Source organism: Nannobrachium achirus (assembly GCF_963921795.1).
Source record: "Nannobrachium achirus genome assembly, contig: SCAFFOLD_159, whole genome shotgun sequence".
In the NCBI taxonomy this organism is placed as follows: Eukaryota; Metazoa; Chordata; class Actinopteri; order Myctophiformes; family Myctophidae; genus Nannobrachium; species Nannobrachium achirus.
This window is the reverse complement of record NW_027665021.1, coordinates 176,090-194,593: the sequence shown is the minus strand read 5'-3', so window position 1 is coordinate 194,593 and position 18,504 is coordinate 176,090. Positions and strand designations below refer to the sequence as shown.

The following is an 18,504-nucleotide window of genomic DNA, read 5'->3' as shown; positions in this document are numbered from 1 at the left end:
GTACGGCCTTCAAAATATGGATGGATCTAAAACATAATGACTTACTATTACAGTATCTGACTGCAAAATGCAAATAATGACTTTGTCTTTGATGAACAACAGTGGTCGAAATGTAGCCTAGATACTCACATTCTTTAAAGTATACTGTGCAAGGAATCGGATGTAGTAGCCTATGGAGCAGGGACGTGCATAGAATTGTAGAGAGGCAGGGGCTGACATTTCTAAAAGGGCCTTTTGGTGAAAATATTGAAAATAGCCTAGCTCCAAGCTCACAATGCATCGCAGACGCGTTGCGAGCTTGGAGGTCTGTTATTTTCGGTGCTTGATACTACAATGAACCAAAGAACATAATCAAGTCAATACTGGAGATGTGGTGTAGAGCATGGATTTCTACATAGAGAGGGCAGAGAGGGAGAGTTTGGACAAGGCAATTCTTGAATGCCGCCTTCAGGTATGGCATGGAAAGAGAGCATTTGTGTTTCTTCCACCATAGTAAAAACTACATTCATCGTCTGGAGAGGGCACTTTTTACAGACAGATAAAAGGGCATACTGAACTGCTGGTTGATTGGATGCACCGATCCGATCCGATCGGTGAATTTACCTTTTGATCTAAACCACCGATTATCGCCGATCACGCTTTGATCGGCCCGATCCGACCCATTGACGATTGATCGGTAACATCTCTATTATAAAGACAGAAATGCAAAACTAAATAAATAAATGTGCAAAGAAATGTAAAAAAAAAAAAAGAAATTAAATGCCAAAGTTCTGCACCATACCTCAATTCAGAGAAAATGGGATATTTAGTCAGTAGCTTTCCAGAAGCCCTAGAAGTATCATGCAACCCCCGGATATATATTTCTAATCAATGTTTCCGTATTGGAAAAAAATATGCTGAAAATTATGAGCTATGTCAACATGTCCCATCTACCATTTTTATGCAAATTAGTGCCGCCATTATTGAAAAATTGACTGTCACTATGTCTCAGCCAATATTGCACTAAAATGAACAAATGAAGTGTCTGACTCTAGACCAGGGGTGTCGAACTCATTTTGGGGTGAGGGCCGCATTGGATGAAAGGCGACTTGATGAGGACCGAACCAGTCGCGGATCGGATGGCATGCACACTCACGCACATGTTCTCTCTGTTTTTCTTCCTGTCGTCTCAGCCACTGCTGTAGCTAGCAGTATAGCAGTATATAATTTTACAAATTGTGTTCATTATTAGGTAAAATAGCTACTTTCATTATTGGTATTACAGTTGCAGTTAGGTACGAGAGATGCTATTTGTTTAAAGGAGTAGTTCATCCCCAAAATGACTTTTTTTTCTTTGATTACTCACGCCATGGAGACTTGAGTTCAATAATATATTTTTATTTTATTTGTCGCATTACTAAGACAAAAATGTGATAATAGTACACTTCCCCCCATTGATTCCGGAATCAATAGGCATGCATTTATTGTATCAAATTTCTGTTTTAGGAATGAGTCTCCATTGGCTCCATGGCATTTTGGGGGTGAACTACTCCTTTAAGAAGTGCCAATAAGAATAAACCATTTGATAATAGAATAATTCAATTCCTGATAGTCTCTGCTATGGAAGTCTAAAGGTCCAAAAAATAAATAATATATACCACCAATTATAAAATAAATACCACAATGATATCAATTTAAAACGCAATGATATAAATAAATTATACAATTATATAAATAAAAAACACAAATAAATAAATAATTGTTTTTTATTTATTGCATAATGATTTTGATTAATTGTGTTTTATTTATTTATTTAATGTTAACATTTCATCATGCTCCCTTTTATTTAATTCATAAGGTAAATTGGTCCAAAAATAAAAATAAAGATTCCAGAATGATATCAATTTAAAACGCAATGATATAAATGAATTATACAATAATATCAATAAAAAACACAAATAAATAAATAATTGGTATTTATTTATTTCATAATGATTTTGATTAATTGTATTTTTTTATTTATTTAATGCTAACATTTCATCATGCTCCCTTTTATTTATTTCATAAGGTAAATTGGTCCAAAAATTAAAAAAAAGATTCCAGAATGATATCAATGTAAAACGCAATGATATAAATGAATTATACAATGATATAAATAAAAAACACAAATAAATAAATAATTGTTTTTTATTTATTGCATAATGATTTTGATTCATTGTGTTTTTTTATTTATCTAATGCTAACATTTCATCATGCTCCCTTTTATTTATTTTACAAGGTAAATTGGTCCAAAAATGTAATAACAAATATCAAATTGAAAAAAACTATGATATGGATAAAAAACACAATTATATAAATAAATATATTTGTTTATGTTTATGTTTGTTATTTAATTGTTGATTTTATTTATCTCATAGTGTATTTTATTTCATTCATATTGGCTTGTTTTTATTTCATAGTGGCTTTTATTAAATTCATAGTAGTATTTTTTTCATTTCATGGTGTTTTTTATTTCATGCTCTGTTTTATTTATTTCATGGTGAGATTTCGCACCTGTCAATCAACAGGAACAGGGCAGGACTTAGGGCGGAGTCAGCTTTACATTAATTCAGACCAAAGCAACTGATCAATTTGAGAGCTACAGCTCCGCCATTTTTAAATCCCAGTAAATACATCTATCTATAAATCTATGGAGTCATCACAGATCTACAGCCCTTCCTCATGTTATATAGATCTACAGAGTCATCCATATGCTTTCAGATCTACATGCCCATCCCCATGTTCTATAGATCTATGGAGTCATATGTTTTCTGATCTACATGCCCATCCCCATGTTCTATGGATCTATGGAGTAATCCATATATGTTACAGGTCTGTAAAACATATGCATGTGCCTGTAGATCTGTTGAACATAGGGATAGTAGATAGACCTTTAGATCTGTAAACATATGGAAGACTCCATAGATCTATAGAACATAGGGATGGGCCTGTAGATCTGTAAAACATATGGATGACTCCATAGATCTATAGAACATGGGGATGGGCTGTAGATTTGTAAAATATATGGATTATTCCATAGATCCATAGAACATGGGGATGGGCCTGTAGATTGTTGAAACATATGGATGACTCCGTAGATCTATAGAACATGGGGAAGGGCTGTAGATCTGTGATGACTCCATAGATTTATAGATAGATATATTTACTGGGATTTAAAAATGGCAGAGCTGTAGCTCTCAAATTGATCAGTTGCTTTGAATTAATGTAAAGCTGACTCCGCCCTAAGTCCTGCCCTGTTCCTGTTGATTGACAGGTGCAAAATCTCACCATGAAATAAACAAAACAGAGCATGAAATAAAAAACCCATTATGAAATAAAAAATATAAAACACCATGAAATAAAAAAATACTACTATGAATTTAATAAAAGCCACTATGAAATAAAAACAAGCCAATATGAATTAAATAAAATACACTATGAGATAAATAAAATCAACAATTAAATAACAAACATAATTAAATAAACAAATATATTTATTTATATAATTGTGTTTTTTATCCATATCATAGTTTTTTTCAATGTGATATTTGTTATTACATTTTTGGACCAATTTACCTTATAAAATAAATAAAAGGGAGCATGATGACATGTTAGCATTAAATAAATAAATAAACACAATAAATCAAAATCATTATGCAATAAATAAAAACCAATTATTTATTTATTCGTGTTTTTTATTTATATCATTGCATAATTTATTTATATCATTGCGTCTTAAATTGATATCATTCTGGAATCTTTTTTTAATTTTTTGGACCAATTTACCTTATGAATGTTATGATGTTAGCATTAAATAAATAAATAAACACAATGAATCAAAATCATTATGCAATAAATAAAAAACAATTATTTATTTATTTGTGTTTTTTATTTATATAATTGTATAATTCATTTATATCATTGCGTTTTAAAATGATATCATTGTGGTATTTATTTTATAATTGGTGGTATATATTATTTATTTTTTGGACCTTTAGACTTCCATACTCTGCTATAATTTGTAAATGGCTAAAGAAAAATATTATTGATGCAGGAGTCAGGACAATAATTATTTTTATTGTATTTTATAATAAAAAGAATAAAAGTAATGAACAATAATGGCATATTCAGAAAATATCTGAATAATAAAACTTTTACATTTTATTATTATAAAATAATAATAATAAAAAATATTTTTTTTAATATATATTTTTTAAATAAGTTATTTTCTTAACAACATTAATTTCCATGTCTAATATGTGTAATCTTTGAGTACACTTCGAATATTGTAGGTATGTTCAGGTATTATTCATAGCCAGACCCCCCACCCCATTCCTAGCAATGCTGTCATCTTCAAAGAGAGAGAGAGAGAGAGCTGATCACTTAACATTCCAATCAATCAACTCAATCTCTGCCAGGTGGGAGAAACCTAGCCTGCAGTGAGAAGGCATTAGTTAGGTTAATTCTTAAAACAATCATAACTCTTGACAGGAATGGGCTAGAGACTTACTTTTTTTTTCTAAATGCTCAGAAATATATGCTCTACAAGCCTGGGGCCGGATTGAATCATCTCGGCCCGCGGGCCGTATGTTTGACATCCCTGCTCTAGACCTATGTTTTGAGGGTCAAGGATCTCATTAAGTGTGCTTGTCATGCAATGGCAAAACACTTATTGTAATCCGCCATACTTAGTTACGTGTGCCTGCCATGCAATGGCAAAACACTTGTAATTGACAGATTGTAATCCGCCATACTATACAGTATATATAATGTTCTGCCAAATTTTGGCACGTAATAACTGCCGCACGATTTACGCCACCCCCGCAATATATACATCAAAACGTGCAGCTCGGCCGGGAATGGGGTCAGGGTGCTATTACTTTTCTTTCCGATCCGCATTACCATGGCGATGTAATTCGCTAAAAACTACGCCCAAAAACCCCATTGACTTTGAATGGGGGACACCAAAAAAAAAAGACAGAAACTTTGGCGCCACATTACTCTGGCATACTTTTGCCTAGCAACATGATTCAAACTTTAAAACGCTCACATGACTTTGGACTTTTTCCAGTCAATAGGGACGAGCTGTAATTAATTAAGCCCCGCCCCCTCTGTAATCCTATTGGCTGGGCTTTAAACAGCCATAACTCCAGTTCACAACTTAAACGGCCAATAGGGACGTATTACTTGAGCCCCGCCCCCTCATAAGCCCCGCCCCTATCTTCCAATTGGCTGAGCTTTAAACAGCCATAACTCAGCTATATAGAAACACACACACACACACACACACACACACAAGCATGCCCTATGCAAAACAAAATTCACACAGTCAACCAATGGCATTTATTGGGGGACCACTTTGGTGGTGCACTACAGGGGTCTTCAGATGCACTACAGGGGTCTACAGATGCACTAGAGTCGTTTACAGATGCATTACAGGGGTCTACAGATGCACTACAATGGTCTATAAATGCACCACAGGGGTCTACAGATGCACTAGAGTCGTCTACAGATGCACTACAGAGGTCTACAGATGCTCTAGAGTCGTCTACAGATGCACTACAGTGGTCTACAAATGCACTACAGAGGTCTACAGATGCACTACAGGGGTCTACAGATGCACTACAGGGGTCTACAGATGTAGTAGAGTGGTCTACAGATCATAATAGTGGTCTACAGATGCATTAGAGTCAGTGGCGAAACAAGCCCCCGGCGTGCCCCGATGTGAGATTTTCACCAAGTGCCCCTCAACAACAACAATTCTCTCTCTCCCCCCCCCCCCCCCCCCCCCCCCCCCCCCCACACACACACACACACAAGGTTGCACACACTTAGCGAGCTGCAGGCACACTTTATTTTTTTTTTAGAAATTTTCTTTTCTAGTTGAAACAATTCTTAAAGTGGCCACACCTTGTTGGTGTGAAACTCTGTCCCGCCATTACAATATAATCACATTTCTACTAAGTAAGAGATACTGTATAACTTTACAAATAAGATGTCTAGACAGATGCAGAGTTTTTTAACCAAGCTATACTGTATAGAAACACACACACACACACACACACACACACACACGCACACACACACACACACACACACACACACACACACACACACACACACACACACACACACACACACACACACACTAGCCTGCCCTAAGTAAAACAAAATTCACAGTCAACCAATGACATTTAGTGGGAGACCACTTTGGTGGTATACAGATGCACTACAGGGGTCTACAGATGCACTACAGTGGTCTACAAATGCACTACAGGGGTCTACAGATGCACTAGAGTTGTCTACAGATGCACTACAGGGGTCTGCAGATGCACTACAGGGGTCTACAGATGTAGTAGAGTGGTCTACAGACACCACCCCCCCCCCCCCACCCCACACAGGGCAAATGTGGACAGCGCAAATGCGGCAACAGAAGACATCTACACGCTCACCATTCTAATGTCCTCATGACAAAATGTAGCCCAACCAAGTTTCTTGTGTCTCACTGTCTCCATCTCTCTCTCTGAGGTTGCACATGAACTCTTTCACAGCAGTGAGACACTCAAACACAACAACTCTGGCATTAGTCTTCATACTACAAACATCACCACGCCTTTTTTCCAAAACAGCATTATAAATATCATCCATTAAGACAGCTAGGCTTACTTTAACTCTTTTACCGCTTTGAACGTTCCCGTTCGCCCCATTTTTCCCGGCGGCGCGTTGCCAATAGTATGTTAGCGTTACCAAAAACCCACTGGACGTTAGCATCAATGGAGTAACAACACTCTTCCTTGTTATTTTCTCTGGTAACAGAGCTCTGTAGAGATTTAGTGGTATTGACGGACGGACGGACGGCGGCCGCGGCCATTTCACATTCATTCTTGCATGAGGCTGCCCTCTACTGCTAGTATGACCAAAGTGCACTATGTAATGAGGGGAAACAAACTGAAAAAAAAAAACTGAAAAAAAAAACAAAAAAAAACAAAAAAACAAATAGATCTTTGTCTATAACCTCGCAAAGGTAAGCTGCTTTTGCTGGCACAAGACCCTATAAATAAATGATAACATCTGGCAGTAAAACTGTTAATGACAGCACACAATTGACAGCAATGCATCACTGCAAACCAGCATTGGTATTTATATTAATTACTTAACTCACCTGCTAAAGTAAGGAGGATGACAACAACAAGAGCAGTTGGGCACGTTTTGTTCCATATTCCACATTGTCTTGGTTTCAGAGCAAATATTAACTGTTGCCCCAAAGTCTTGTGTTGAAACTTTATATATTCCATAATGCCCGACGTGTTGTTTTTACTCAGAAGTCAGAACGTCTCTTCAGCCTGTGTCAGCAGCACTAACTATTATAAGGGGCCCTATAGAGCTTCCTGTCATACCAGTGGGCATTTCAAAACAAGAGTCATTGTATTGGATATTTGTAATGTGATCATTCAACACGTTTTATTTTGAAATGGTAGCAGCCTACTAGAGGAAATAGAAGCAGCAGACACTGTCAGTCACACTGAAAAGAACAGCGGCTCCGTCGGTAGGCCTATACTTTGTTATTAGATTTTTTTCTTCTCCGACCATGCGTCAGCTGCGTCAGCGGTAGTTACGCCCCTGATTAGAGTAGTCTATAGATGTAGTACAGTGGTCTAAAGATGCACTACAGGGGTCTACAGATGCTCTACAGTGATCTAAGGATGCACTAGAGGGTTTTACAGATCACAATAATCGTCTACAGATGCACTACAGTGGTCTATAGACCATTCTACCACTTTTTCTAGTCACATGTTCAAATACTGGATTGTGATTGGCTTAAAACAGTGGTAAATCAGCCAACGTTAGTCGTCTGTGTGAAATACCCGGATGCGTTGTCATGCAAATGAGACACATTTCCCAAATCAATGCGCCTCACAACGCATTCGGGGACTTGAGAGACTTGAGAGTCCCCGGATGAGAGTCGGAACACCTTTCCCCAACGAAAACAATGGGGACTTACAGACTTACTGTAGAAAGAGCGGGCGTCCTATGTTTACTAGCGAACGTACTATCGCCATTTTTTGCTGATTTATTCCATTGGATCCGATGCAATCCGCCAACTTTAAAGCCCCCTTTCTCTGAACCTATGCTTTTCTGGAAGCGTCCAGCCTCTATTAGCGGCCGAAACTGTGCTTCTAACTAGTGTTAGCCTAGCTGTTAGCTCTGGTCCATGCGTCACCTGACCAGAAGTCATGCACCTCAGCAGGAGTTGGCGCCATCTGGTGGTGGCATTGTTGTGTTTATGGGACTATTTTCTGTGGTGGCGGAAGTTTATGTGTATTCTGAAACAATTAATGATTGTTACTAAAGATCCTTGCAAGTTACAACTGTGTTTTCTTTCATGTATATGGAAAAAGTGGTAGAAAAGCAATTTACCATTCGGCTCGTGGCACAACCCTGAAACAGTGGTAAATCAGCCAACAACCCACGACCTTGAATGGTAAATGGCTTACCTGGTTTGATCTGTAGACCACTGTAGAGCATCTGTACAGCTCCTGTAGTGCAGCTATAGACCACTGTAGTGTATCTGTAGACCCCTTTACTGCTTCTATAGACCTCTGTAGTGCATCTGCAGACAACTCTAGTGCATCTGTAGACAGATCTTGTGGTCTGTTGATTACTCTACTACATCTGTAGACCACTCTACTACATCTGCAGACCACCCTACTACATTTGTAGACCGCTCTAGTGCATCTGTAGACCACTAATGTGTTCCCTCACTAAATGTGATAGGGTGATTTGTTTGCATAGTGCAGGCTATAGTGTGTGTGTGTGTGTGTGTGTGTGTGTGTGTGTGTGTGTGTGTGTGTGTGTGTGTGTGTGTGTGTGTGTGTGTGTGTGTTTCTATATAGCTTCGTTAAAAAACTCTGCATCTGTCTAGACGCCTTATTTGTAAAGTTATACAGTATCTCTTACTTGGTAGAAATGTGATTATATTGTAATGGCGGGACTGATTTTCACACCTACAAGGTGTGGCCACTTTTTAACTCATCTGGTGCCGATCCCGAACTAGTTCGGCTTTATTTCAATCCAATACAATCTTTTTTTTATTAATTCACTTACCCCGAGCTGCTTGTAGAGTCGTGGGTGGTCCTGGCTCGCTAGCCGCTAGCCAGCTAGCCGTTCTACTCTGTCCGACGATATATTCCATTAAAAATGGTTTAAAATACATTTTTGAGCTCCCCAATGTTCACCCGATGTTCGGCGCCGCTTCCGATGAGTACACGAGTGTGCCGATCCCGAAGTAGTTCGGCTTTATTTAATTAAATGAATAAAATGATAAGAGGCCTTCTGAAGCCTGGCTTGATTTTTGTAGCTACTAGCCGAAAGCTAACAACGTCCCGGCCGGCCGTAATTTGCGAACGCAATCGCCAATCTCCGCCTAATCCAATGAAAGACCGCATCTTTAAAGGCTTATATCTCTTTTTTGTGTTTTAGGAAAGCGGCGCGAGGTTTATTTACGGCGAAATCACCCAAAAATGATCTTTTAGATGACAAAATGGGAATAGCCATTCTGTTAGCATCTTCATCCGGGACATTTCCATGCCGTGCATGAACGTGAGCACGTCAGGTCCTGGAAGCTGAAGTCCTGGAAGCTAAAGCGCTCGCCTATGAGAGATGCGCTGGCATTCTTTGGCCCCTAGAGGGCGCTGGCACTCAAAGAGTTAACATAGCTCATCATTTTCAGCATATGTTTTCCAATAAGGAAACATTGATTAGAAATAAACTCAGCACAAAAAGAAAGGAAACTTGACTTCGGTCCACTTCGGTCCTCCCCTTTAATAATAGCAATTTGTATTGTGTTTCATATCATCTTTATCATTGATTTGTCACCTTTACAACGAGGTACAGCTTGTAAGCATGGGGCATTCGAGGCATGAGCTACACAGCCAAACATGTGGGTAACGCCAACCAAAACTTTGCCAAAATGGCTTGCAATACTGTTCTGCTGGCATTTACTCTTGTTTTGGGCTTCCCTGCACTGAGCTTAAATTAAGTGTAAAGTTTAAAAATTGCCAATATGTGTTGTTTTTTCTTTACCTTATTATTATGGGAGAGTTGTTACGCCCGAGGGCTTCATTATTATTATTCTTACCAAATATCCAAGTATCCAACCCAGCCACCCGCTGCGACGGACAGGAGGTGATGGGGATAAGGAGTCCGGCCGTGGGACGCCACGGTTGGCTGAACCTGTGACGACCGCGGAAGGGAGGTGGCCACTCCCCGCCGCGCGGCTACAAAAGCCGGCTTCAAACTGTCTTCGTCGAGTTCGCACTGCTGCTGCAGTTTTGTTCTTTATCGCCTACTTTTTCGTTCTGTTTGTATTCTTGTTTTAGACCATTCTCTTGTTATTTTGTTATTGTTTGTTTATTGTTGAGAGCAAGCTCTGAGCCATTTCATTCTGCGGCCTTGTGCCGTCTAGAATCTAGATCACATTCTTCACTACAAAGTAATATTTTAATATATTTAACAGGCGGACACGCACGCTGTCCTGGCTTCCGTTAGTTTGGTGACGACAGTGTCATATTTCCAGCCGATATGCACCGTCTCGGTGCTATACATAAAGCTGTCAGCATTGATTCTTATTTACACACCCGCAACCTTTAGCATGCCGCTTCCTCACACTTGAGTGGAGAACAGGCATCTTTCCTGTGTGAAGGTTTCTGTCACTTTGCTCGTGTCAGAATGAGATGACATAAACGCAGCCCCCTTAGTGTCTGCGAACCAATCTGTGAGGTTCCAGTGGGAATGTGTTATGATCTTGGATGCTTTGTACCAATTTCAGGTTTTACAGAAAAGCAATCTTTTCTGTCACTGTCCCTGAACACATATCACGACGGTGGACCTCTGTTGGGGACCCCCTAAATGGTTTTCACGACGGTGGACCACTGGTGGGGACCCCCTAAATGGCTTACATGACAGTGGACCCCTGTTGGGGACCCCCTAAATGGCCTTCACGATGGTGGACCCCTGTCGGGGACCCCCTAAATGGCTTTCTTTCAGTGTATGCTTACACCTCAGGCTCACATTCCGGCTCGAGTGGCGACAGCATCATAGGACACCTCGTACTTGTGCTTCTTAGCCACAGTGCATGCTTGCGCCTTGGGGACCCCCTAAATATTTTTTCTCTCAGTGTATGTCTACACTTCTGCTAATTTCAGGCACAAATAGTGACAGCATTTTATGTGGATGCTTAGTCACAGTGCTTGCTGCATGCACCCTGTCCTGCCGAGAAGCGATATGTCGCCCCTCGACCTTGAAGACACGTAACGTAGCCTCTCAACCTAACGTGCCTGCTGTCGCTTTCTCAAGCTGGTGACCTCAACGCCCATTCACAACCCTTCCGCAGAGCAGACAGCTCAATGGGAAGTGTGCAGTTCAAGTCCCTGAGTACCGCACGCCACAACGTGGGGCTGCGGTTGGAGGTTACATAGGCAACCATGGTTCTGTTACTTCTGTGAGAGAAGAATAAAATAACAATTCTGGTAACATGTCATTAGGTCGAACACCCTTTAGATCGACCAGCAAACTCTAACCCAAACCCTAATCCTAACCTCAGTAAAACTATGCCTAACTCTAACCCTAACCCTAAACTTAACCTCAGTAACCGTGACGCGGGTGATTATCTAACCTGCCGACGCTCGCGGGTGATTATCTAACCTCCCGACGCTATTCGACCTAACAGGAGTTCGACCTATGGGGCAGTCCCCACAATTCTCAACAAAGACACCCAAGACAGACTGGGTGCCCTGCACTCATGCAAGTGGCCATGCAGCCACGAATTGAGGGAGGGAATATACTCGATACTGAATAAGGGCGCCATCAGATGTGTCTCGAACTCGGACATGGTAACGCTTCTATTCAAGATCTTTTCTTTGGAAAAAGAAAAGAGGGGGGTGTATGGTTTTTTGTGAACCTGCACAGCCTCAACATGTACCTGGAAACGGTCAAGTTCGGGATGGTGACGGCCGCTTCCATGCTGCGCATTGTGGTGCAAGGGAACCGGTGGCCTCCCTCGGTCTGAGGGATTTTTTTTCTTGGGCTTCAAGGACGGAAGATTGCTTTTCTGTAAAACCTGAAATTGGTACAGAGCATCCAAGATCATAACACATTCCCACTGGAACCTCACAGATATAATAATTCCCTTCACTCATGTGAGCGGAAAGTTAAGGTGTTCAGCTTTCAGCTTTTGGAAGTGCGTCTTGACTCTTCGGACAGAGCACGTCATATAGGGGTCTCGTGGGACCCCAACACGAGAACAACTTGTCTATCCCAGGACGGGTTAGACGGTTCTCTGGTTTGCGTGACACTGTTCCTTTGGGACGTATAGTCACGTACAAGCGGTTTTCATGATGACGGCCATTCAAATGGCTCGCCAGGGCAGGTTTTTACATGGGAACGAGCTTGAACTTGGACGGACGCAGCTTTTCTCACGGGTCATGATGAGTGCATTTGTTTTGTAGAAGGTGATCTTCCTGAAGGCCAAGCAGTTCGAACTGCTTGTCTGGGGCTGTCACGTCCTGATCAGGACCTTAAACGGGGAGGTCTGGCCTCTCCGGTTTTTCGTCTGACGAGCATGGGATTGGTCGCTGTGACGTGTTCGGCGCCTTGCGACGGTCAGGACTTCGCATGTACTGGTCTTCATTTCGGTGGGACCAGTCTACTGACTAGGGGATTATATTGGTACACGGTTTTGTTTCCCCACCCTTCGCGGTGAGACAGGTTACTCAACCCCCAGGGCCTAGACCGGTGGGTCTGTCCGTTAGAGGGGAGAGCCTGTGCGCGAATGGTTTGACGACTGTGGTGGTAGCCACCAGTCACAGCGCTAGGGTGCCCTCCTCACGGTCGATGTGCGACCTGAGAGGGGGCATCTCCGGAGAATGGTGCTGGAGTCGGTCACCACGAATGGTGTCCTTCTGGGCCTGAGTTTCAGACATCCTGTTTTCCTTCAAGAGAAGTTAGGCTGTGGTCTAATTTTCTCTAGGTTTGAAGGGTGCTTAGCTGCCATTTCCGCCAGTCACGTTTGCGCTGAGAGGGCGGTGGGCAGGTACCCGTGAGGGAACCTGTTTTATGGCGGGTTTGGACTGCCTGGAAATTTGGTCACCAGTCCTTTGTTCCCGGTTTGAGACTTGGTATTGTTACTGGACGGCATGTGCCGTACACCTTTTGAACCTTAGAAACGATGAGCCTGAGTTGAATGATCCCTTGTTGGCCTGGACTACGGCTGATAGGATTGGTGACATTCATGCTCTTTCGGTGAGTCCGTAAATATGCTGAAATTAAAATGTTATCCATATGTTACATGCCCCAGTCTAGGGGTATAAGGATATGCAACATTAGTAAGGCAAAGGGTAGATGTAAGAAGTATTTTTATTTATACCTTCTCTTGTTGAGTATTTAGGAACTGTTTACAAAAACAAATGAATGAAAGAACACAAAATAATGGAACACTTTAACAATAATCAAACATAACTACCCTGCAAAGAAAAGAAACAATCAAAAAGTACTAATCCTAAACTTATATATTAACCACTAAATAACTAAACTAGACCAAATCAAAATTACAGGAGATTACTAAACTAACATAACTACACTATTCTAAACTATCAAAACATGAGTGATTACAAGAAGCAAGCAGTGGTAGCTACGTGTTAGCTGAATGCCACAACCTAGTTGTGGGTTTTAAACAAAGTCAAGTTCAAGTTCCCAATGTTCTCCAAACTCACAAAGGTAAGAATGCTATAAGCTAAGCAGTAAGCAGGTTCTACAACGCTAACATGGCAGAGGGAAACTACTACAGAGAGTAGCTCCCAAAGCTGCAGCAGGTGAGTGTCAATATATGTTGGACAGGATGTTCCCCCATGGGCAGCAAGGAACAAACTGACGAGGAGCTCTGGGCTGGCAAGGCTTTTGTAGGGAGGCCCCGCAGGTGATTGGACCAGATGGAATCAGGGTGTAGCTCTCCATCAAGCTCAGCTCACTCAGGTCTCCTCCAAGTTCAGGTCTCGTCTCCTCCCACTCCAACACAAGGCCAAGACCTAAACTGACACTAGTATAAGTATGTGGACTCCAACCAATATTGGGAACAATAGTAACGTAATAAGGATAACTAGAAAATAGTAATAAGATAGAATAATAAAGTAATAGAAAATACATAGGGATGTAACACCCCCACCCTCAAAATCAAACATAGTTTGATCACAAATTACCACGCCCGCGATAGGGCATCTGCCAATACATTATCTGTGCCCTTTTTGTGTCGGATTTCCAAATTGTAATCCTGAATCAGGAGTGCCCAACGCATGAGCCTTTGGTTGTGATTACGCATGCGGTGCAAGAATACCAAGGGGTTGTGATCTGTGTAACAAACCACAGGCAGTGGGCTGGACCCCACATACACCTCGAAGTATTGCAGCGCCAGCAACACAGCCAAAGCCTCTTGCTCTATAGTAGCATACCTCACCTGATGTTTGTTGAACTTTCGGGAGAAGTAGCAGACGGGATGGTTAATGCAACTTGAATCCTCCTGTAACAGCACAGCTCCAGCTCCCACGCCACTGGCATCCACCTCCAGTGAGAATGGACGTGAGAAGTCTGGAGCAGCCAACACGGGCGCACTGCACAGAAGTGTTTTGACAGAATCAAATGCATGTTGACACTCAGGAGACCAGATAAATGCATTGGCAGGACTTAATAGACTAGTAAGGGGATGAGCAACAGTGGAGAAGTTTTTACAGAAGCCCCTATAGTAACCAGCCATACCGAGATAACGGCGTAACTCACGTCTGGTTGTGGGAGCAGGATAGGCAACAATAGCAGCGACCTTTGCCTCAATAGGCCGTACCTGCCCTTGTCCCACTTCTCTTCCCAGATAAGTAACAGTGGCCTTACCAAATTCACATTTAGCTAAGTTCAGGGTCAGCGAAGCTTTAGCTAAACGCTCAAAGACAATCTTCAGCAGCTTAATGTGTTCCTCCCAATCTGCGGAGTACACAATTAAATCATCCAAATAGGCATTGCAGTTGGGCACCCCCTCCAACACAATGTTAACAAGCCGCTGAAACGTGGCTGGTGCATTGCACATGCCAAAGGCCATGACATCGTACTGCACAAAATGATCAGAAGTGACAAAAGCGGATATTTCAGAGGCACGGCGCGTTAAAGGTACCTGCCAATAACCTTTAAGCAAATCTAATTTAGTTACAAATGCCGCAGACCCCAAATTATCCACACAGTCCTCCATTCTAGGCAATGGATAGGAATCCTGCACTGTCACCGCATTTACTTTCCTGTAATCAGTGCAAAACCTAGGGCTACCATCAGACTTAACCTGCAGTAGACAGGGAGAGCTCCATGGGCTTGAACTTGGCCTCGCCAAACCATGAGAGAGCAGATACTCCACCTCTTTTTTCATGAGCGCTCTTTTGGTGGGATTGACGCGGTACGCGTGCTGCTTAATAGGCCTGGCGCGCTCCACATCAATGTCATGCTCAAGCACAGTAGTGCGAGTAGGAACATCTCCAAATAATACAGGAAAATCATTAACTAACCTGGTTATGTCAGTCTGGTGCTCAGGAAGTAAATGACTGAGGTGTTCAGGCAATTTAGTCAACATCTCCGAGTTGCACAAGCGTGCCTGTTGTGCGGGAGACGCACGCAACACCAACCCATCATCCTCTGGAACCGGCGAATCGTCAGATTCACTCTGCAAATCAATAGAATCGTGAGAGGAGGACACATGCTCAGCCACCAACAAGCCTACCTCCCTCACATGGAATGTTTTTAACATGTTCACATGGCAGACGCGACTTTGACGTCTCCTGTCTGGGGTACCAATTACATAGTCTGTCTTACTGAGCTTTTTCAGAATCACATGGGGACCTGAAAATCGGGAGGACAGAGCAGAGCCAGGAACAGGCAGCAGCACTAAAACCTGATCACCTGGGTTGAAAGAGCGCTCTACAGCAGCCTTATCAAAACGCTCCTTCATTTCTCTTTGAGAATTAATCAAATGTTCCCTAGCCAGGGAACACGCCTTGTTAAGACGCCCCCGAAACTTTTTAACAAACTCCAAAACATTAGTTTCAGGAGAAACAGGAGTGGCCATAAACTGATCTTTCAGGACCTTGAGAGGGCCGCGAACCGTGTGGCCAAAAATCAACTCATTGGGGCTAAATCCCAATGATTCCTGCACTGCATCTCGAGCAGCAAATAGCACAAATGGAATGCCCTCATCCCAGGACCTAGATACCTCTAGACAGTATTTACGCATCATGCATTTCAAAGTGGAATGCCAGCGTTCCAGCGCCCCCTGTGTCTGAGGCCTGTAAGCGCTTGACACAATGTGCTCAATAGACAGCATTTGCATTACTTGCTTAAATACCTTAGAGAGGAAATTACTCCCCTGATCAGTCTGGAGAACCTTAGCAAAACCCCAAGTAGCAAAGAACTTAGTCAGAGCTTTAAGTACAGAAGTGGCTGTGATTTTACGCAGGGGGATTGCTTCTGGAAATCTGGTAGCTGCACACATTATAGTCAATAAGTATTGGTTACCTGATTTGGTGCGAGGCAGTGGACCCACACAATCTACGATAACCCGCTCAAATGGTTCCCCAATGGCTGGAATCGGACAGAGCGGCGCGACAGGAATCGTCTGGTTTGGCTTCCCTGTAATCTGACAGGTAGCGCATGAGCGACAGTACTGGGACACATCCTGCTTTAAACCAGGCCAGAAAAAATGTTTGAGAATTCTAGCGTAGGTTTTTGTCACCCCTAAATGCCCAGCCCAATTATGGTCATGAGCTAACGAAAGAACCTGTCGCCGGTATGCAGTTGGGACCACAATTTGGACCACTGCGCTCCAGTCAGATTCCTCGCAACCAGTAGGACACCATTTGCGCATCAACAATTCCTCCTCACAATAGAAACCCATTTGTTTTGTTTTAAGCTGCTCTGTACTCTGCACAGCAGCGAAACATTTTTCAAGCGTGGGATCACTTTGTTGTGCCTTAACGAGGCTTTCTTTGGTGACTGGCAAGATTAACTGATCCTTTACAATGCCAGTTACCTTCCCCCCCTTATTGTTAACACCCGATCGCTGTGCCAACACTTTAGGAGCAGTAGGCAACACATTGTCACCCGCAAGGGCGCGCATAACAACAGAATCAGAAAAATCACCATCCTTACCTATTTTGCGTGACTTCGCTCGAGTGATCACACACGCTGGAAAAGCGTCAGGAAATTTCACAGCCAGGGTATCCTGCCTAACAACCTCAGCTACAGGCGTCTCCACCACTTCAATCACAGGATAGACTTTACCGCCTGCAATATCATTACCCATGACAAATGAAATCCCATCGATTGGCAACTCATCGCGCACTGCTACTTTGAAGTACCCAGTGACTAAACCAGACTTCACATACACAGTGTGTAAAGGCGCAGAAATAAAGCCCATTTCCACCCCCCTAATCACTGCGCTCGACCCGCAGGCCGTCTGCTCATTCAAAGGCAGCACGTCCGTCAAAATCACACTCTGCTGAGCCCCAGTATCTCTTAGAATGCGAACACATTGCCCTTCATTGCTGTCTTGTGACACAGACACCACACCATCGAAAACGAACGGGTCATAACTTGGATCTGGACCAGTGCGCGCAGACAGAGACTGCTCAGTAACCCGTTTCTCTGTTTTAATTAAACCCATGCCCTTAGACCCATTTTGACCTTGCCTGTACAGCCGCTTACGACACTCGGCAATCACATGCCCTTTATTTTTACAGTAGTGACAGACACGCTCTTCTTTTTGGTTTGTAACAGCCTGCTCAGACTGTCTCTGGCCTGACTGTGGTGCGTAATTACGCACGTACCCAACTCTGCGTTGTGCGCTGGGGCTAACTGGAGCTGTATTAAACACGCTCTTGTGGGTTAGAACAAATTCATCGGCAAAAATCGAAGCTTCAGAAACGGAGGCGACTCTCTGCTCATTCAGATGAACTGCGATTCGGTCTGGGAGACACCTTTTAAATTCCTCCACCAGCATAAGCTCACGTAAAGTTTTAAAATCAGTGGCTTTGCTGGCAGCGCACCATCTATCAAAAAGAGCCTCTTTCTCCCTGGAGAACTCAACAAAAGTTTGGTTTGAGCCCTTTGAGTGTTGTCGGAACTTTTGTCTGTATGCCTCAGGCACGAGTTCGTAAGCTCTCAATATCGTAGTTTTGACCAAATCGTAGCTCATACAATCCTGAACAGAGAGAGACGCAATAACCTCTTGCGCTTTACCATGTAGTTTACATTGAAGTAGGATGGACCAGACATCCTTGGGCCAGCGTAAGGCTGTAGCCACTCTTTCAAATGCCCCAAAATAAGCATCCACTTCAGACTCGCGAAATTGTGGCACTACACCAATAAACTTGGAAATGTCAAATGGTAACGTACCTTGATTTGAGC

At 42.4% G+C, this 18,504-nt stretch overlaps 1 protein-coding gene across 1 annotated transcript in view; it reads right to left on the bottom strand.

Moving 5' to 3' along the window:
- Positions 1-12,878: 12,878 nt before the first annotated feature.
- Positions 12,879-18,504, bottom strand: part of LOC308280652 (NACHT, LRR and PYD domains-containing protein 12-like) — a gene marked incomplete at both ends in the record, with an annotated part of 82,259 nt that continues 76,633 nt past the window's right edge. Inside the window, 2 exons of the mRNA XM_080754979.1 lie at positions 12,879-13,007; positions 14,432-14,678. Of these exons, the coding sequence (XP_080611105.1) occupies positions 12,879-13,007; positions 14,432-14,678 (376 nt within the window). The remainder of the gene's footprint in view (positions 13,008-14,431; positions 14,679-18,504) is intronic.